The sequence below is a fragment of the Danio rerio genome, chromosome 14 (genome assembly GCF_052040795.2).
Source record: "Danio rerio strain M-AB ecotype USA chromosome 14, GRCz13ab, whole genome shotgun sequence".
NCBI lineage: Eukaryota > Metazoa > Chordata > Actinopteri > Cypriniformes > Danionidae > Danio > Danio rerio.
Genome location: NC_141034.1, coordinates 9,538,047 through 9,560,926, shown reverse-complemented (window position 1 = coordinate 9,560,926; position 22,880 = coordinate 9,538,047). Strand labels below are relative to the sequence as shown.

General features: G+C 37.5%; 1 protein-coding gene across 9 annotated transcripts in view; it reads left to right on the top strand.

Annotated features, from left to right (window-relative positions):
* The window catches only part of nxf1a (nuclear RNA export factor 1a), a 47,001-nt gene that overhangs the window by 4,308 nt on the left and 19,813 nt on the right, over positions 1-22,880 (top strand). For 2 of the 9 annotated variants that reach the window (XM_087280845.1, NM_001045429.1), the window contains 8 exon segments: positions 4,728-4,923; positions 5,108-5,231; positions 12,599-12,682; positions 16,925-17,029; positions 17,173-17,253; positions 17,328-17,397; positions 17,517-17,605; positions 22,673-22,780. In XM_087280845.1, the coding sequence (XP_087136971.1) occupies positions 4,728-4,923; positions 5,108-5,231; positions 12,599-12,682; positions 16,925-17,029; positions 17,173-17,253; positions 17,328-17,397; positions 17,517-17,605; positions 22,673-22,780 (857 nt within the window). 9 annotated transcript variants of the gene reach the window in all.

The window sequence follows — 22,880 nt, the reverse complement described above, 5'->3', positions numbered from 1 at the left end:
GTCCCTAGCTCCAGAATCTGTTGCTCTCAGCAGTCACACTATTTAAATTGGTTTATTTATTTACTTGACCACAATCTTCTTATTTATTATTTTACCAGCTCTGCTCTTTTTATCTATTTTCTCGCAGCCTCGAGAAATATTCTCAATGTACAGCTGTTGTAGTCCAGTGGTTAGCACGTTAGGTTATGACGCCACCGACCCGGGTTTGATCCTCGTCTGAGTAATTCATTTTTTTCATTTTTATTGTTAAGACATATAATACTGTTAGGGTTGTTGAACATTTGAAGTTCTAAAGCAGCTGTTTTCTCAAAAGACGTGATAGTGTAATTAGAAACTGAATTGGAAAATAACTTATTTCAATATAGTCATGAACTGAGGTGGGCTGCTCTGAGGCTTGAAACTCCAGGGCTGAAAAGGAGTCCCACTACGGCCCTGCTTAAGGTTAACTTTCTCCAAATATCAGGAGGTAGAATATTGACTCTAGATAATCATGCTGACACTACAAACCTCAAATTTTCAATCAGAAATAATGTGCACCTAGTTAAGAGAGGAGGTGGGCCTGATCAACTCACACTTCTCTCTTACCTAATAGGCTGACCTTTGGCCAGCACCCAAATTTTGACTATAAAGGTGAGGGTTCCTTGCTGAAACATTGGAAGCTCAGCTGTGGGATAAGCGTGCATCGCCCGGCATTCTCGGACACACGTCTTGGTTTTCCAATGTGACTGCAACGGGCAGGGCCGGAGCAAGCTGAAGTGGCGCTCTAGGCAAAGGACGGTCATGCCGCCCATAAACGGGGGTGGAAGGGGGGGGCGCCCTCTCTATTCTGCCGCCCTATACGCGGATATAACTGAGGGCACGGGTGCTGAGGGTAGTGTCGGGAACGCCGCTCTCTCTATTCTGGACGTGGATATAACTTAAGGCGCGGGTAGTGTCGCAGACGCCGCTCTCTCTATTCTGCCGCCCTAGACGCGGATATAACTGAGGGCACAGGTGGCGAGGGTAGTTTTGGGGATGCTGCCCTCTCTATTCTGCCGCCCTAGGCGGCCGCCTAGGTCGCCTCTATGGACGTGCCGGCCCTGGCAACAGGCTCCCCAGTCTTTGAAGAGGAAACTGATGGCACGTCTCTGAGGTTGTATATACTTGTACCAAATTGATTGGGGTTTTTATTAATTGTCTTTTATTCATGTCATCTCATCTTTATTTCAAATTATAAGCCTTTTATGCAATTTTGTTGAATTTTGATTAATGATGTTCATGAGTATGATTCATGATTATTGATTATTATTGTGGTGATTGATATCAGCTGTGTGTACAGCAATAAACAAGTGTATTAAACTAAACTTGATTAGTATGGTGTATGGACCGTTATTGGTGCCTTCTCTTGTCGATTAGCACCACACTTGTCTCACTTGAGTAAAAACTTAAACCATACTAAAACATTTTTGGTATGCTGAAACAATTTACATACTAAAATTTGGAGCATACTAAAGCAGACCCATTAAATCAAACTGTTGTAAAAAAAAAAAAAATCAGATAAATATTTTTCAGAACATTTTTTTGCATAAATCTTTTAATCAACCACAGTTCTGATCAAAACTACTAAATTGTTTAGAAAGTCACAAGATTTTAAATCTTTATTTGCAAAAATCACAAATTATGTCACTGATTTGTATTTTCAACACAAAGTAATTGTGGGCTGGATTTTATACCTTTTATCACAGCCTTGGATGTGTATCAACATTGCCTTTGATGCAATGTTTTTGATTAATTTTAACTATTTTCTTCCTTTATTTACTGTTGGTGGCTGTTTTTACCCCATTTACTTCCATTAAAACCACATTGTTTAATTACAAAACTGTGACACCATATAATCATACATTTTTGAGTGTTGGTGGTTTTTCCAATAGGATCTAGATGCAGCCTTTATGATGCAAGCTGAGATTGCATCACTCAGCGATGCAATGTCAGACACAAGGGAGTGAGTGACGTTATTGTGACGGGTGGGGTTAGGTGAGCGCTTTAAGAAGCATTGGATGCAGCTCAGATTGCACAGCACCAGGTCTGCATCCAGACCCCTCTCGGTTTTTCTTGTTGGGAAGAGGTAAAATTTGTGATTTTTAACTTTTAATTATCAGTTGGCACCATTAACCCTTTACATAGACCTGTGTAAAAAAAAGCTTAATTTCTGGATTTTATATGGGGTATAACAACAAAATAAAGTGTGTGTGTGTGAGAGTGACCTTTGTGCACTTACCTTGATTTGTCTGAGAAAATCTAAATCTCAGCTCTCAGAACTACATGGAGTAAATAAAAACAAAGACTGCATTTATGCACTATCTAGTTATAATGGAAGTCAATGGAGTGAAAACAGCCACCAACAGTAAATTAGGAAGGAGGAATGAAAATCTAACAATGTATCAAAGCCAGTGTTTCACTAATCGTTCACATGTCCAAGACTGATTAAAGGTTAAAAAAATCCAGTCCACAAAACTCAGTGACATCATTTGTGAACTTGGCAATTAAAGAGTTAAAATCCTGTTTTAATTTAGAAGTTTGCATCAAGACTGAGGTTGATTAACAGATTTAAGCAAAAATAAATATTTATCTGATGCATTTTTACAGCAATTTAGTGGATGTTTTCATCCCGAACATAACAAAAGGGTAGTAAATTTGAACAGTGTTCAAGCCTTGATCATTCATGTGCACCTAAAGCATAAAAATGCAGTACAGGACAAATTCTCATAATGTTACAGTGTATGTACATAGTATTTTGAGGTATACTTTAAACTAGAGCTGCACGAGTCTGGCTAAAATGAGAATTGCGATTTTTTTTATTTTTTATTTTATTTATTTTTTTGCCTAAAATAAAGATCACGATTTTCTCACAATTCTGTAGATGTAAAATAAAGGTTATGAGTGCATGGGCTATTATTATTGTTGTTCAAAAACATGTGGTAAAGCAATAGGCTTTGTGTAGCTGTACTGTTGGTTTAAATGCTAAATTTTGTATAGACTTGGAATGGTGGACTTGAACAGACTTTAGATTTGTCCTGGTCATTAATGCTGAAGATAATTCTGATGTTGAATTATTGTGTTTGAGACATATGCTTACAATCTGTCATTTTCTGCTCAAAATCTGTCACTGACGTGATTTTTGTGAATACAGAAGACTGGGTGGGTTATTTTTGCATTTCGGTGGGTTTTAGATTTTAGATTTTCTTTTTGGGCTGGAATCAGTCAGCTACATTTGGCAACACAGTGTGCGCTTTCGGTTTCATTTTCACTGCTAAGAGCTGTTCACTTCCCGCGCGGCTCCCAAACGATCGCTCTGTGCCACAAATTAAATGTTATTTACAACTTTATTACCTGTTACTCACAGCCTATGCAGGTTCTGTTCACTAAAGTAAACTTTATTCAGAGGCGCGCGCGCACTCGCCCGCTCTGTGGTAACAGCTGACGGTCAGCTCACGTCACGTTTGATTTTGCAGTCGCAAATACATCATTACATGAAGACAGAAATGAAATTTTTTGAGGTGAACTATATCTTATAAATACAGGATGTGACTCTTTCAACACCATTTGGAGGTGTCCATGTTGCTGAGCAATGTATGTAAAACAATGTGAAGACTTGTGCGGCCTCTTTTGCTTCTCTCCTGAACTTGAAAATATGATTGACAAAATAGTAGAACTGCTGGATTAAGATTGTCTAGGGCAGGGGTCTCAAACTCGCGGCCCGCGGGCCATTTGCGGCCCTCAGTGCAATATTTTGTGGCCCGCGCCGACCACTGTACACTGACGGAATCAGCGGAGCGGGGAAAGAGAGCGCTCCCCGCTCCGCTGATTCTATCTGTACACAGCCTTCACTGGCATTCCCCGCCCGCCTTGTAAACAAAGGGGCGGGGATGCCGGTGACGTCACCACGCACCCCGCCCCTTTGTTGACGCTGTGACGGGCGGGAAGTGTTAGGAGGGAATTCGCGCCGGCCAGAACCAAGGTAAGCTGTTCCCGCCCCTGCCTGCCACTTAGCTACCTTTCTGCAGTCTGCCACCTACCTAGCTACAGCCTGCATCTTATATATATATTATAGGTAGATACAGACTGGTACAGACTGATGTGACTGGAGTGGGGTGGGGGTGTTTAATTTATACATATATACGCCTTTTTTTTAGGTGAGGGAATGGAAGTTTTGAGTGAGTTCCCCCACTTTTTTCCCTAGGACTTCAATAAGTCAAAGTACAGGTCTAGACTTAATGATGATCATCTTCAAGCCATACTGAGGGTCTCAACTGCTTCCGCTCTAAAGCCAAATGTGGTTCAGATTTGTGAGAAGAAGCGCTGTCAAGTCTCTGGCAGCAAGAAGTAGGCAAAAGATGCCATGTTCAGAAGAACTGTTTATAATCTTCACTCAATGTTCTATTAATGTTCAGGACACTTCATGTTCAGAAGAAATAATTAAAACTGTTAATAATGACATTTGAGGACTTTTTTTTTGTGAAATCCCTTATGCGGCCCAGCCTCACCCAGACTTTGCCTCCTGCGGCCCCCAGGTAAATTGAGTTTGAGACCCCTGGTCTAGGGGGTCGAATCGAGATCGCAATGTTTTACGATTAATTGTGCAGCTCTACTTTAAACAATACAACAGTAAACTATGATTTTTATCACATTAAACAAACAATACCAGTCTGACGTTTAATGAAATGCTGAAAGTTTTGATTTTGTTTCAGGTCAGGATGGCCACTTGGTGGGTGTTCGTCAAAGTTGGGGTTCCGTTAAGGCTAATCTACACAATGGTCCGGCTCGCTTGCTGCATGGTTCTGGAGCTCGAGGCCGTTGTGGGTCTGGACCCCGCGGCAGGATGCAGAACAGCAGTATGGATGTCTCTTTGATGAACGGTCAGTTTGGGACAGCCAAACAAAGATTGTAAGTGATGTTGTGTTTGAGCTTCATCAATAAGGATTACATTAGTGACTACGTTTATATGGACGTCAGTAATCTAGTTAATTCCCTTAATTTGTCTGAATAGTATTGATGTCCATGTAAATGTACTCAATGCAAGGAATGTTTGTGTATATAACTCCCAGCCCATGTTATGCTTTTCCTGCAGTATTCCATATAGACGTCCCAGTTGGAGAGGAGAAGGGCAGGTGGAGATGATTGGAGAGGGAAACAAACAACGATTCAGAGTAGGAGATGAAAAGAAAGGAGGAAAACAATGGTTCAAGATGACAGTAAGAGTTTCTTTAAGGGAACAGTTCACCCAATAATAGAGGTGTGAACCTACACTGTTCTCACAGTTCGGTTACGATTATCATGCCATTGATTCGGTTCATTTCGATATCTCGGTGCATCACAGTGCATTGACGATACTTTCCATACACAGTTTTCTTCACATCAATTCTTGTATTAAAATGTATTCATATATTAAATATATACTATTTGTAATACAATTTTGTCCTTTAATACAAGCAGTCAGATATAGAAACTGTACCTTTAAACAACACAAGCATTTATAGCAAATTAACAAATATAAATATCCCACTCGCTTTCTGTGCCTTGTCTGCCAAGTTCATACTTAGACCCCTATGATTGGTCATGTGCTCAATAGAAAGGGCTGCGATTGGCTCTTACACGCCGGCGCTCTTCACAGATGAGTGACACTGATAAACTGCAGCGGCGATCACAGCTGATCCATGATAGACACGGTGGAGAAAATCGAAATGGGTATAAACGGAGGCCGGAGCCAGTTCCAAGTGGGTGGGCCTTGGAGCTCCAAGTGGGCTGGGCAAACCTTATTTAGTCATATTTAGAGTTCAATATTGTGCTTTATGAATATGTACACCTAACCCTAAACCCAACCTTACGGTAACCTGTTGTGTTTTATTAACGTCTACACCTAAACCCAACCTCACAATTACCTGATAAACCCAACCTACTTGTGGTTTAAGTCCCTTCCACTTGGAGGTCACCCAACCTACTTGCGGTGTAATCCCTCCCACTTGCAGGTCTCCGGGCTGCAGCGATACCTACTTGAGAAAATCCAGAATTATCGCTGTAACAGCTGAGAGGAGAGGAAAAGTCACGCCAGTAGCAGGTCGAATGGGACACATTGAGAGAGAGAAAGAGAAATGGAGTTTACTTTCATTCTCTCAATTGCAGTGAAATAGGGGCTTGTGCTGTAAGTGTCAGTGAAAGACTGTCCAGCAAACACACACGCAGTGAAATTGTTCACAGTTTCTGTGTTTTTAAGTAGTTGGAGCGTTGTAAATACTTGCGCTCATCTCCCTCGCCATAGTAAGCTACGGCGACATAGCACATATGAGATAAATGACTTCAGTATGTAATAAGCAGTTGTGATTATTACTGAAGTGTTACCGAATTGTCCACATCTGCATCGCTGTGCACTGAAGAAACAATTCATTTTGACACCCCTACCTAATAAGTGGTAGTGTGTCATTGCTGTAGTGAACATTTGAAAATAGAGTCTTATGGGACATTCACACCAGACATGACTTAAATAAATAAATTGCAGTATTCGCACGTGAACATTTTAAGTTTATTCAGGGTTTGCACAAGGTGCTTAAAGTGCTTGAATTTGGCTTTTAGAAATTCATGGCCTGGAATACCTGGAAAACTGGCTTGTTTTGTTGAAAAGTGCATAAACGTGCTTGAAATTAAAAGGAGAACTTCAATGCTGTTTTCACGCTGGAAAAATAAAAATGTTTGCAAACTTTGGTGACAATATAATGCAAAAATACCTGCACAAACTACTAGGACTCCGAAGCGGTGATTTGACTGACATGAAAAGTGACCAATCACAGTCGACCTTGTCTAGTTGTTCTTAAAACTTAAGGGGTGGGACAAAGACCTTTCTGTGTTGCAGTGACAGAAAAAAGAACTGAAAAACAAATGTTTTGTTGGAATAATGCTTTTTGGATGTTTTCACTATAGAGATGTCTATGTTATTAGCACGAGTAATTAAACCGCGGACATACTTCCCGCCATTTCTATGATATATATACACATGTTTCGCTGTCTTCTCTCCGGCGGTTACGTTAATCGCATGAACTGCTATGGGAGCTTTTTAAGGTTTTTCAAAAGAACTGAAAATCCTCTCATCATCGCGTGTGTGCGCGCAGACTGTATATAATCGCAATCTCTTCGACATTAAAGTAGACATGATTCATCTTTGCTCCTTGACTAAATTTAGTCAAAATCTATCCAAGTATTTAGAATTAGATCAATGCATGACAGATGACAATGCTAATAGTCTTCTTATTTGGCTGTATCGTGAAGTGAAACTTGCTTTTAGCAAAGGTGGAACTTTTTTATTTCTTTACAACAAAAGAATTATGCTGGAAATGTTTCTGTTTAAGGTGTTTGTGTGATTTGTATATAATAGCTGTATTCTAATCTGTCTTAAAGCATCACTAAATTTTACAGCCATTACAGGTCAAAGGAATCTGCTGTTACTTGTTAAAATAAGCAATAAGGCTCTTAAAACACTGCTTTGAGAAATGTAGTGTTGTCATTTCAAATACCTCAAGTAAAAAGTCATTTGTTTTATTATTTTATTACTGACAGTATACTTGTCTTTTTTGTAAAACTATTTCAGTTTAAGATCAAGTGTAAAATAAAATTCCCATGTAATGTACAACTATTTAAGAAACAAATTTGCTATATTGTAAAGACAAGAATGAGCAAATAAGGAAAATAGTGTAAAATATGTAAACAAAAGGCTAAATTTAAATCTTTTCATCATATACTCTAATTACACCTTTCAAAGCTTGAAAATATTGTTTAGAAATGGACAAAAAGTGTCTCTATGGCCTAATAGAGTATGTGGTAGTTTTGTCAGTGCTATTGAAAAAGATTAATTGTCATTAAAGAAAGAAAGAATCGACCATACTTCTTTGTTTTTTTTCTATATTTGTGATTTAAGCAATTTAACCATTCAAAGAAGTTAACATTTAAAAAAGGGCAGAAATGAATTTTTTTTTTTTTTCAAAAGTAACTAACTAGTACTGTGAGTAGTTTTTTAAAAGAGTAATTTGTACTTTTACCTAATATTAGTGTTATTTACTAAAATTAGTATTTTTGTAGTGTGGTATTTCTTTTACAAAAAAAAAACATTTTACAAGCACATTTAGTGCAGGTTTATTATATTATTAATTTATGATTCATAATTATTATTATTATTAATGTTTTTTATTTGTATACATTTCTATGCAATGTTTTTATGGGTTGCTGAGAATACATTTCAGGTGTTCAAAAAGTTGCGTGTCAGTCTTGAAAATAAAAATAGGTGCTGGAAAAAGTCCTTAATTTTTATTAGGCTGTGCCTGTATGAACCCTGTCTATCTGCCCAGTGAATCTAGCTTCGTTGCTTAATGGCTAAAATGGATTTTGAGAGAGTAGCTGTGCTATAGTCCCTTTCACACATAAAAATCTTACCGGCAGTTTTCCGGAAAGGTGTGTGTGTGAACAGGCTAGGGCTTGCATAGACTAGTCGACTATTCGAGCGATCGATTACTTCAACCACTAGTCGACACTCTCAGGAGCAATTGACTACTCGAGCGTGCATTTACCATAAATGACATCAAAACGACAAACGTATCCAACAAACATCACGATCCAAGGTTAAAGCTTCCGACTACAACTGAAGATTAAATTCAAGATTATTTACATTATCAACATTAACACCACAGGGAATCCTCTCGAAATGTAGTTAACATGGTTTCCGCTACATTAATTCTTTCGTGGCGGGGCGCCACAGCAAAAAAACATTACAGTTTCCCATTCAGAACATTCAGTCGTGTTTTATAATAGCTGGTTATAATCGCACCAAAATGTATTAAAAGTTACGTGAATTATAACAGCACAAACTTTACTGTGTGTGCGTCATTTGTTTAACCCTTAAAGGTTACGTGCTGACTGACTGACAAGTGCGTGATGCGTGAGGCCAGCAAACACGACAGCTTTCAGTTAGATAAACAGTTTCCATAAGTATACTTTATTGTATCTATTGCTCTGCATATTATGATTTAGTAATGTAATGAACATCAGTTTCCTCTACTATCCAAGCTAGCGAAATCATTTCTTGCTATCCTTGCTGTCGTATTATTCAACAGTTTGTTAAAACCAGCACACGAAGTGAAAGAAATTTTCTTTGGCCGGCAACACTGTAGCAACCTGCATCCCTCTCACGTATTTCTAAATTTAAACCAGCAATCCATGAGCTTGACCAAAGACTGAGCGGGAATGACTTGTGTTCTGTATAAAGTTGGATGAAGTAAGATTCTATTCCTTTTTCTGTCGAAAACGGTAAATATAAAATGATTAAATTGCAAGACGGGCTTTTCATTCATTGTTGCGTTGCTGCATTTTTTCCTTTGACTTTTAAATTGAAATACATTTTGACATACAACAAGTCTGCATGTTAAAATATCATGCAGTCATTTGTTATTTTACTGTCTGCGCATATTTTATTTATTATTTTAACATATATATTTTTTATTTATTTAAATAATGTATTTATAAATATTTCATTTATTATTTATTTTCTATTTGGCTGTATAGACTATTGTCGCTTGTTAAACTATTTATTTTCTGAAGCAAAATAATTTTCATTCTTGTTATCACTGCAGGAAACCTAAATATTAGAGGGTTTTTTTTTTAAATCAGACTATTTGTTGTATAACAGACTATTACTTGCGCGCAGATGATCGTTTACATAATCTTCAGGCCGGTTAAAGTAGGCTATATTTATTCGTTCATTTTGTTATTTTAGTCACTGTTAAAGCGTAGCAGAAATTAAATGATTGAATGAGATTTAGCCTAGCTCAGAATCATTTTATTAATCTTTTAATTAGTTTTATGAATACTGCGTTATGAGTGAGTTTTCAGGATGCATTTTAGGTTTCGGGTGTGGCTACTTTTACTTTCTAAAGCCTACATTAAATGTATAATTAAAATGAAATTATTAGCCTAGCTTTTTTCTTTTTTTGTTTGTATTATAAATATTTAATTTAGGTATTTTCAATTTCAACTTTTTATTTATGCATTATTTATTAATTTAGGCTATTTATTTATTTTTATGTTTTTTTTGCGGGTCAGCTGTATTGTTGACGAGAACTATTTTTATCTTTCCGAACTGGTTTAACAATTAAGTTTCACTTAGTTCTTATTACGGCTGAAAAATAATAAAGTTACTTTAATAACTTAAAGTATACAGGCTGAACATGAGTTTGCTTCGCATATACCGCAAGCTTATGAAGCAGATGTTAAATGACAATGTTGCGTGCAGCTTTTTTTTTTTATATTGCTCTGTAACATAAAAAGTAATATAATGTTTTGACAACTTATGTTAGCGCTATGAAATCAATGCGTTCAGCTATGAATTAATAAAATGTATTGAAAATGATTTCTTTGTGTCTTTTTAACTAGCAGCTCGAACCACAGGTAGTCAACTAACTCGAGTAGTTTTGAAAAGAAATCGATTAGCAGAAACCAGTAGTCGTGCAAGCGCTAGAACAGGCCCTTTTTGAAAATACCGGTAAATTCATTTCGGCTATTTTCCGGAAAGAGAAGTTGTAACATTACCAGTAATTTGCCGGAATGCTGCGCTGTGTGAACGCAGAAGGAAGATTTGCGCTAAGAGCGCATTCACGTCTAGTATGCGCTGATGTGAGACGTTTACTTTAGCCAATCAGAACACCACCCAGAATTCACATCTGCTCGGTTTATGAAGATAAAAGCCTTATAATATTTTTCCAGACATATTTTGCTGCTAGATGTTAGTCAGATAACGTTTTTATGTTCCTTCTTATTGCCAACTGTGTAAATAATTATCAATAAGATGCTTATGATAAGCTGTTGTTTGTTTACCTTCAAGCTCTGCTTCCTTCAGTTGCTTGACGCTTCCCGTGTGCCCTTGAAGCAGCCGGTGAGCACCAGCACACACACATGGAGATCTCGACATGCAAAAGTGTTCCTCCATATGTTTTCATCAAAGTTGCTCACAATACTGATCCATCCACAGAGTTTGTAAGGTAGTCAAATGTTTACAAATACAAACGTAGGTGTTTAGAGGCCTTTTCTAGTTAATGATTTCAGAATTTACAGGTATTTTGGAATGGATTTGTGAACGGAAGAGAAATCTGTAATGTCCTCGTCTGTGTGAACAGCTTATTTTTAAATTCACCGGTAAAGTCGTTCCGGGAATTGTCTGAATATTTACCAGTATCACTGTGTGAAATGGGCTTTTGTGTGCTTAAGAAAGGCTGAAAAACATCATAGATTTTTTTGGCGCCATGTCTCAGTCTACCAGATCCTTTCAGAGGTGCACCCAGCTCTGTGAGTTCATTAACTTCTCAAGAAACTATACCTGAATGATTTTCCCCTGGATTTTCCTTTGGGACAGGCGTGATGTCATAATCATTCCCTTACAAGAGCAATCTTTTGATTGGTTAATGCAAGATTTAGGTCTCCTGAGATTTATATTTGACCGAATTTCCATCAGTTTTCATGTTAATCTTGTAGTCCCCACATTGAATGAGCACGGCACACACAGAAGCAGCAAAATATGTATCTGTTAATTATTGTGCGCGTTTGTCAGTAAAGCTCTGTAATCAGCAGTAAATTTCCAGCATGCCCATTCAGATGGAGCATGGTTTCAGGTCATATTTGTGAGTTTGTTGATCCTCATCTACTCTCTGGTGCAGCACATGTCAGTGTATCCTCAGGATTGCACAGAGGATTGAAGACTCTAGGACGCAGGCATACGAGGGGTATACATCAGTGCACATAGATCATAAATGCAACCCGTGTGTGCCCTATGCTGAAACTGTTAAATAAAGTTGTTAGTATAATTGTAGCTTGATAATACAGTATTTTGATTGAGCTATTGAAGGCATATGGTCTGTTTTGAGAATTTAGTTTGCACTTTGAGTCGGGATCCTAGCTGTTTAGAGTATGAAAAAGCTTTCAGATTTCACTTATTCATTCATTCATTAATTCATTCATTCATTTTCTTTTCGGCTTAGTTCCTTTATTAATCAGGGGTCGCAACAGCGGAATGAACCGCCAACTTATCCAGCATATGTTTAACCCAGCGGATGCCATGACATGACCAGTTTTTTTATTTGCCTACAGGCTACACTTTTTAGTTTAAAACAAGTTTTACCAGATTCCTAATTGTTTTACATTTTTGAATGATGGATGATATTTGTATTTAAAAAATTTATTTTTTATATGTCTTTATTATTATTTTTAATTTAAAATGCTAATCTCATAGCATTATTGATAGGGCTGCTCGATTATGGGAAAAATCTTGATGACTCTTGTACATCGTCTTATTATCTTTTGAGAGAAGCGTTTGTCATTTTTGATTTAAAAAAAAAAAAACTTGCTGGAAGAATAAAAGTAACTAAGTCAGAATTTGACAAGGGTATGAACAATTTCGGGCTTGGGTGTATGTAATGATGTAATTTGCAATCATACTTGATCTATGAGGGTTTTGAGAAGCACACTCCTGGTCTAGACGAGACCCTGATTACTATGTTATTTATATGCTGATTTACTTGCTTTTGTTTGACAGATTCCACATGGAAAAAAGTATGATAAGAGATGGCTGCTAACATCCCTACAGAATCTCTGTCCCATAGCGTTCACCCCACTACACGTAAGTCTATGTAATGATCTGCTTGATTTGATGATTTGGTTTTAAACCTCGGTGCTTCTTTTTTCTGTTGAGCACAAAGGATGTTTGAACAATACTGGCAATATTTATAATGTCATCTTTTTTTATAGACCATTTTGAGGGATGTAAACAATGACAATGGTCAGGATTACACTTTTTACATTTTTAATTTCCATAGCTTCAGAGAATCCAAAAAGCTCAAGATGTTGATAAATAATCTTTTGATTATTTAAGGTATTTTAATGTAAAGTTATCATTGAGTTGCCTCTTGATACAGTTATGAAACAGTTTGACAAGCAGGAATTGTTCATGGGCCAATGACATCACATTGAAATGGTCTATTCAGCAGAAAGTAAGAAACTCAAATAGGTTTTGAAGGATAGGAAGTGAAGGATTAACACATTTTCATTTTCTATCTCTTTAGTTGGTCTAGGACTGACATTTGAACTTAGATGAACTGCTGGTAAATCCTTTTTATTAAAAAAACTATATGATGCGTGTAATGTTTTCCTTTAGCTTGTAATATAGTGCAGTGGTCCCCAACCTTTTTATCACCATGGACCGGTCAATGCTTGACAATTGTATCATGGACTGGGGGGCAGGGTTGTTTGTAGGTTGCAAGGTGACCATCAACCATGTTCTCAGAGGATGACAAGCTGACAACACATTGCTTTAACTCTGATACAAGTTTTTTTTTATAGAGAAAATTACAAAGCACTGCAGTGTTTGTGTTTGTCTGGGATAATTAGTCAACTGAGATGTGTATGCAAAGTATAAAGCTGATTGGTCAGTTCCTGTCACGTGATTCACGGTGCGCTTGCGGCATTCATTACACTGGGTGCATCTGGAAGGCACGAGTGCATCACACCACTTGAGTCAAGCCATGCACCTCTATTGTGAATCAGGAACTTGCACGAACTCTAAAAAAGTAATATGTGAACAGCCCCTAGGTCGCTGTCATTTGCTGTCTCTAGCAGTTGATCTTCTTGCACAAACATGCTGGATTCACCTGATTTGTTGACAAATGGGTTGCGGATCTGTTCTTTGGCAGTTTGTGGGTCTTTCACTGGGCCTTTTCCTCTTAGCAAAGAAACTTTTTAAAGAAGTTTCATACTCGTTTTGCTACTTGTGGGTAAAATTTTGCACTCAAGTGACCGAGATAAGCAGGAGAATACGGTCATTTTTCAAAATAAAAGATTGTTCTGTCTTTAAAAATAAAAATTATGGAAATAATTAATGATTTTTTTGTGCGGCCCGGTACCAAGTGATCCATGAGTCAGTACCGATCCACGGCCCGGTGTTTGAGAACCACTGATGTAGTATATCTTTTTATGCATTCATATAGACTTGGGCGGTATCCAAATTTTGATACAGTCAAACCTCCTCCCTATTTTACCTCAGTATACAGTATTACCGTGCATATCAAAAAAATATATATATGATGGCTCAGACAGTGTCACCAAACTGTTAGTTTGTGCCTAATCCATTCCGAAACTGAATACCATATATGCGACCTTAGGTTCGCGGTCACCTGCTTGTTGTACAATTTGTAAATTGTCTTGTTCGTATTAGAGATCTGCGTGCTGTCTGTACAAACACACACACATAGAAACACAGCACCACACTCTCTCTCATTCTCTCACAAACACACACATAGACAGCACCAAGCCAGCAATGCACAGCATCACGCTCTCTCTTTCATTCTCACACATACACACACGCACACACACACACACACACGTAGACAGCACCAAACAACCAACACACAGCATCACGCTCTCTCTCATTCACACACATCCATACACACGCACACACACACAGCGATATTGTTAGACCGCCTGCTCCCATTCAAATTACACTAGAGTCCCGACCGTTCCAGCACTTTATTCGTAAATTTGATTCCGCACCGCAAGGAATCTGGTCGGGTCCCGCTGCTCCCGCAGTACAGCAACGAGTATGCAGACCTCTAGTTCGTATTTACCATGTCTCCCTTCTCGTTTGGTCGAAACCTGAATAACTGCCCAACTGCAGAGGTTATGTTCTTTTTCGAGACCAGGTCACTTGGTGCGCGACTCGCCATCTTACCTCACCTCTCTCTCTCCTCACTGTCCCGTGATGACAATCTTGCACACAAATTTTTAGGCATTAAATAAATAGTATTAAATACTTGTCTCCTATATAAGTGCATTGTTTTTTATGACGGGATAACGGTATTTAAACTGATATCTCTACTATTTTTTAATCCCGCGGTATACCATATTACCATTATATCGCCCAAGCCTACATGTATAGGATCAAAATGACTTAAAGCTCTGGGTCTCCAATAAAACAGAAATTCTACCCAGCAGAAAACAGACTCAACTCATTCATTCATTTTCCTTTGGCTTAGTCTCTGATTTATCAGAGGTTGCCACAGCAGAATGAACCATCAACTATTCCAGCGTATGTTTTATGCTGCGGATGCACTTCAAGCCACAACCCAGTACTGGGAAACACCTATACAGTCTCACATTCACAGACACACTTCAGCCAATTTAGTTTATTCAGTTTACTTATAGCCCATGTCTTTGGACTGTGGGGGAAACTGGAGCACCTGGAGGAAACCTAGGCCAACACAGTGTGATAATGCAAACCTCACACAGAAATCCCAACTAACCCAGCAACCTTCTTGCTGTGAGGCGATCGTGCTACCTACTGCGCCACCATGACGCCCCAATTATATTATCCTTTTACACTTTTTTTGTATCTGTCTAAGATAACTAAACATCCATGTTCGATTTACCAGTGGAAAATCTTCTCTCGCCCTAGGTTTTTTTACTATTTTTTTTTTATTCAGTAATGGTTTTAAATGTGGTTTTGGGACTCATATTGTTTTACATTATTACATTATTTTGATGACAATAGTAAATAAAGTAAAAAATAAAATAAACTTTTTTTAAATTTGTGGGGCGTAAATAAATATAAATTTAAATTGTGTAACTAATTATTTATATTATATATATACTATTTATATATACTATTTATATATATATATATATATATATATATATAAAGATTTACAATGACAGAACAGTAGTATAGGTGTCTTGTTATCATATACAGTAATATAATAATATAGCCATCTATTATACAATCGTCTATCGGCTAGTAATTCAAGTCTTTTGTGAAGGGTAAAATTAACAAAAAATAAAAAAAATTAAATAACAATTACATTAAAAATAATCTTTCAAGACACATTCTCCAAAAACTCCCATAGAGGATTCCAAATATGCCAGATATCATCAGATTTTAGACGTTTTTCCAAGGGTAAGAAAATGGCAATCTGATTTATCCACATATTGACAGAAGGAATGTTAGAAGAGGACCACAACAAAAGAATAGATTTTCTTGCAAGATATGTACAAAAGTGTAACACGTTGTAGTCCATAACTAAGTTATAGAGCAGTTTTACAATTCAGAAGATGAATAGCTGGCGAAAGGGCAACAGGTTTACCCATAATCTTCTGAACTAATTTGTGGGTTTCTTTCCAGTATGTCTTTATCATGTCACAGTCCCGGAATACATGCATCACAGTACCAACATTGGATTTGCACTTAAAACAACACTGAGAAACATTGGGAAATATCTTCTTTAGATGAACTGGCGTTAAATAAGATCTGTGAAAGAATTAAAAATTGTGCTCATGATTTGAGATTGTGGTCCCTTTGAAAAAATGCCAGAACAGACCGAAAGCCATTTTTCTTCACTAAAATTTGTTCCATAGTCTTTCTCCTATAGAACTTTCAAGGAGGTAAGGGAAAAACACCCTACATTAGATAACATTGAGTTAAAAAAGTTATCTTCCCTTCAAGGGAAAATGAAGATTACAAGACGTATTCTGCCATCCTTAAGGGATGATTCGAGAAAATGTCGTAGTTGCAAAAATTTATGTAAGTCGTTATTTGATTAATGAAATTTCTGTTTTAATAACTGAAATGATTTCAGATTCCTGTTGTCAAATATCTGACCTAATTCTAAAATCCCCTTTAGTCTCCATGATCGAAACTTAATGTTTAGAATAGCAGAGGGTAGGTCAGGGTTACACGAAATAGGAAATTTTAAAGAAAGAGTATAAGGAATATTCGTTTAACTATTTTTAATGTAAGAGTTTTTAGATTGTACTGTAAAGTTTTAGCTTACATATCACATTGTAAGTTATTTATTTGTATCTTTTTTTATGCTAGTACACCACAGAAGGAGATAAAGTTCATTTCTATCTGGAGGACACTACCACTGCCAGTGCTCTGAGCAAACTCTCACGCAGAATCCTGGACAGCGACGGGCAACGAGTACTGTTCGGTTTCATTTGTCATTCATTTATTTTCTTCGGCATAGTCCCTAATTCATCAGATGTCTAAAACATTTTTCTTGTTTTAGTAAATATCTATCTAGTTTGTGAATGTGTCCTGTACTGATGTGTCTTGTTCTCCAGGTGGTTGTGCTTATGAACAGTTGTTATTTTCCCCCTTTCCTCAAAAGTGAGCTGAGGCTAGAAGATTTGGAGCTTTTAAAGGTTTGATCAACAGTTGCAATAATGCAGTGACCTACAGATGGCAGCCGTTTCACTTAATCTTCACCTTTCCACAGCTCTGCCTGTCCAAGCGCTTCGATGATTCCCAGAAGTCTCTTGACCTGACCAGCATTCGCACTGATCCAGGTAAATCAGTGCTAAATATATGAATACACACAAACCTGATACTGCACTAATTACAAAAAAAAGTCAATATTTGAGAGCTTTTCAAAATCTTGTTTTGTTTACTTGTCTCTATTTTCCAGAATTGGTTTCTCACAATGTTGACATAATCTTAAATAGAAAAAACTGCATGCAAGCTGTGATCAAAATCATACAGGAGAGTATCCCCGAGGTAAGACTTGGACTTATTATGCTCCTTTTTACAAGATGTAAAATAAGTGTCTGGTGTGTATGTAAAGTTTCAGCTCAAAATACCCCACAAATAATGCTTCAGAACTCTTTGAACCTGCCCTTTTGAGGCTTTGATTCTAAGTGTGCATTTTTAGTGGTTGTTGCTTTGAATTCAAATGAGATTGTGCTTTTTTAATAGAGGGCGGAGCTTCAAATGTCTGTGTGTCAGCATAGTGGCAGATTCAAAAACAAGACAAGCGTCCTATGCTAATGAGGGAGAGATCTTCTCTAATGGGCTGGGCTTTTCCTCTCTGGTGACACGTATAAAGGGAAAATGTCAATTGAAGTGCAGACAAAAAATTAATGAAAAGATATTAAAAAAATGCAATTTATAAATGTTTACCATTAGAAGCAGGCTATTATTAAACACTCTTGCCACCCAACTGTTTAAACTCTTTATAAAATTGAATTGATTTGAAATTATTTTGCACAATAGGTCCTCCATAAATTTAAGTTAACACTCGATCTCATTTGACACTGTCGATCACAGCATACGTCTGGATAGGCTGGAAAACTGGGTCGGGCTATCTGGGACGATCCTCAAATGGTTCAGATCTTACCTTAAAGGGAGAGGTTACTATATCAGTAAAGGTGACCATAGGTCAAGGTGGACACCCATGGACATGTGGAGTCCCACAAGGTTCGATTCTGGCACCTCTCCTGTTTAACCTTTATATGCTTTCTTTGAGCCAAATAATGAGAAAGAACCAAATTTCCTACCACAGCTATGCTGATGACACTCAGATCTACTTAGCCTTACTGTCTAATGACTACAGCCCCATTAGCTGCGTTTCCACTATCGCGCCTAAAGCGAGCGAGCCAGGGCTAGCCAAGGCCAGTTGCGTTTCCACTGTCACTTCCGGGGCCTAATCGGGCCAAATTGGGGCTTTCTTGGGGCCAGCGGCCGGCCTTTTTCGGCCCGCCGAATACCTTGGGCCAAAGAGGGCCAGCCGGGGCTTCGGGCGGAGTAAAAGGAGAGGCAGGGACATTTTTCCGATCGCACACGAGCACATGCGCCAAACACATAAACAAACAAATAAATAAGGGAAAGAAAACATCTGTAACAAATTATAGGCTGGGGTCTTTTTGCGTATGATCGCCCTTATGTTTCTCTTTTAAATGTAAGGCTGTTGCATAAAATAATAAAGTAGTTTTCATTTATAAGTGACTTTTCTTTGCTGCGTCCTCCTTGATGATTTAATAACGCATAATAATCTTTACACCATATTAAAGGCACAATAATAAATAAAGGTTTTCGAGAGTTTTTGTCAAGTTTAAAATGTGTGTTTGTGCGCGTTTAGATGCCTTTATGTGTGTGTGAGACCGAGGAAAAGAGCATTCCTTTCATAGCTCTGCTGATGCCGCGAGCGGCTTTTTTCTTTCATTTTTTTATTGTTTTTATTTATTTTGGAGATAATACACTATATGAATACAACAGAAAGACATTAAACTTCTCAAATTTCGTGTTCACTTTTGTAGGCTCAAAACAATACTGTCATATCTTGATAAAATAGCCTAAGCTATATTGAAATAATTTAAAGAATTATAAATATCAGATATAATAAAATCAAATTGAATAAATAAACTAATATAAAACTAACAAAAGCTAGCTATAACAATTAGGTACTATATCAAACTGTTTTTAAAGCCATGAAACTTTCATTTTTCAAAAGCCTCTCTGAAAAAAAAGATTTTAGATATTTTCTAAAAACAATAAACACCAGAGAATGTTTTAAATATTATTTATAAAGTATTTGGATATGATGATAATAATCAAATCATGCAAACAGCATTTTCAGGGTGAGTAAAAGCAGAAACTAGGCGACCTTTTTTTTCTGTCTTCCAGCTGCGCAGCACTTTACAGACGCATCGGGTCTGAATGATGAATGAGAACACACAGGCATGTGCATATAGACATACATTGTACTGCTGTACTGTTACGTGTCATTTGTTTGTTTTGGTTGTCCTAATTTTAATAGTTTCGTGATGGTGTGCTTTATCTGCCTGATTCCCGCTGAAGTGGGCGGGTTGTGTGATGTTTGTTTCAGGGGATGTTTTGGGGGCGGGGTTTGCGTGACGCGCTGCGAGCCACTAGCCAGACAGTGGAAACGCGACATGATTTCGGCCTCACTGCTCAACTTCCCGGGCGATTGGCCCGGTCTGGCCTGATAAAAGCCCTGGCTCGCACTATAGTGGAAATGCGGCTATTGACACCCTCTGCCAATGCATTGACAAAATTAACAATTGGATGTGCCAAAACTTTCTTAAGTTAAACAAAGAGAAAACTGGAGTCATTGCATTTGGGAACAGAGGTGAGGTTCTCAAGGTGAATGTGTACCTTGGCACTAATGGGCAAACAACAAAAAATAAGGTCAAGAATCTTGGTGTGACTCAGGAGTCAGATCTGAGTTTCAATAGTCATGTCAAAGCAGTTAGTAAATCAGCATACTATCATCTCAAAACATTGCAAGATTCAGATGCTTTGTTTCTAGTGAAGACTTCGAGAAACTTGTTCATGTTCTGGTCAGAATCAGGAAATCAGAGCACATCAAATTTTTAACCATTTTTATCATTTGTTTTTATTTTCCTTATACGTGTCTCTTTTATTCCTGTTTATGTAAAGTACTTTGAATTGCCACTGTGTATAAAATGTGCTATATAAATAAACTTGCCTTGCCTAACACTGCAACAGATTAAATTTCTAAACATTGGCTGGTCTCAAAAGGCTGGTCATTGCTACATGAGCTGTTTCTTCAATCTAGCAGCCATGTGGAATCCAGCAAAGTTCAGCCACTATATAGTAGTTCTATTCATAAGCGATGTATCTGTGCACTTCATTATTTACTATTTTATTAAACTTTAATCACATACTATAACCTTCCCTCCCCCTCAAAATGACTTTCTTTACCTCCTGGTACAAGGAATTTCTTTAGCACAGACACATTTCAATTTATTTTCAATTTTTTTGTTTGCACCTACACTGCCTCCAGAGCATTCCCTGCCAGGACCAGGAATTGAACCTGCAACCGTTCAATTACAAGTCCAACTCCCTAACCATTTGAGCCACAGATTCAGAAAACTTTATTTTGTGAAATGTGAGAAAAGGAGCTGAAAACATTGTTTAAAACATTCCATGTGACTTAAGTGGTTCATCTGTAATCATGCGAAGCTCCAAGAACACTTTTATGCACCAAAAAACAATTGTTCGATGTTTTCCACGTCTGGTTGTAAATTGCATGTTTAATATGACCATTAAACCCATTAATATTACCATTAAAGTCAGTAGCACAACACACAAGCATTGTGTTGATCATAGTAAATGCACACCAGGACTTGATGCAGCTGAAGAGAGGACATGCAGTAGGCAAACAAAGTTGTTTCTACAATTTTTGTTGTTGTTTTGGCACACAAAAGTGTTCCACTCGGAGCTTTAAATGATTACAGTTAAACCACTGAAGTCACATGGAATGTTTTGACAATATCTTTTTCTGGAGTCTGTTCTTCGTACGTTGATTACTTGTACATTGATCGTTTAGTTTTTCAATACTCATCAGAGAGTTGTTGTCATAGCAACAGGTCTAGTAGCTCAATCCTGCTCGGGAGCAGCAGCTTATTTCATATAAACAGGATTTTATATATATATATATGTGTGTATGTGTGTGTGTGCGTGTGTGTGTTTATTAATATGGACTTTTAGATACAAATGTGTCCTATTTTAAGGTACCAGCTTTAGTAAAATTTGTGTATGATAATAGACATGCACATATGTATCTATATGTTTTGACAGCTAATATGACAGTGATTCACAGATGCTTCACAAAAGTCGCAAACACCTTTACCAATATCAAAATGTTTAAATTTAAACAGCCAGTTATTCTTTACATTGATTAAGAAACTTAATAAAGAAAACATAATAAAGAAAATCCTCTCTAAATGTAAAGCTAAATAAATTGCTAAATACTCTTGAAAGTGCAAATCCTCGTGAAAGTGCAAATCCTGCAGACCACAACAAATAAAGGTGTAAACTTACACTGGTCTCACGGTTCGGTTTGGTTATGATTATCATGGCATCGATTCGGTTCAGTTTGATATCTCTGTACAGCTGCGGGAATGCAGACCTCTATCCAGAAGTATCGCTGTAACAGCTGAGAGGAGAGGAAAATTCACACCAGCAGGTCAAATGGGCCACAGTGACAGAGAGAGAAATGGAGTTTACTTTCATTCTCTCAATCGTAGTGAAATAGGGGCTTCTGCTGTAAGATTCAATGAAAGACTGTCCAGCAAACACTCGCAGTGAAATTGTGCACAGTTTCTGCTTTTTAAATAGTTGGAGTGTTTGTAAATACTCACGCTTGCCTCCCTCGCCATAATAAGCTACCGCGACATATGAGATAAATGACGTCAGTATGTAATAACCGATTATGATTATTACTGAACCGATACCGAATTGTCCACGTCTCCATAGCACCGAAGAAACAATTGATTTTGACCACACTAACAACAAAGGTTAACAAAAAGTTATTGTGCATCATATTTAACAAACCATTTACTACAAATTCTATGTAATTTTGCTCACATGGATAATTGAATATTAATCAGATGATGTCATTACACTGCTGTGCCGTCAGCCAATCATTGAATTGCTGATCATGATATCAAGGAATGATAGATCAGTCCTTCAAAACACATGCAGTGATCTCAGATCAGTTCATCCAGACATTTTAATCTGATTCACGAACTTGTTTGAAGAACCAAATTAGGCAGAGATCAGTGATCAAGATTAAAAGATCCAGGATCTGCCAAATCATTTGCTGGGTTTGCTTAGTTGTCAGTTTAGCATACAGATTTTAAAAAATTAAATAAACAAAAAATGCTTATGAATATCAACTTGTAAATCCCCTGCAGTTGCATCACTATCTCCCTGTTCTTCTTAGTACCTAGTTTGGTAAAATAGTTCGTAGTTTGAAGAAACATCTCTGGTTCTCTTTTTCTTTTTGATCCTACTCAGTTGTTGTCTTTGAACCTGAGCAAAAACAAACTGTACAAGCTAGATGGCCTCACCGAATTGGTGAACAAAGCCCCAAACCTGCAGTCGCTGAACCTGTCTTGTAATGAGGTGAGCTACATGCCTGCTGATGCTCTTATTACTGTACTATTTACATTGGTAGAAACATTTGTTTGCATAATATTTGCAAATTTAGCTCCTACAATTGCCC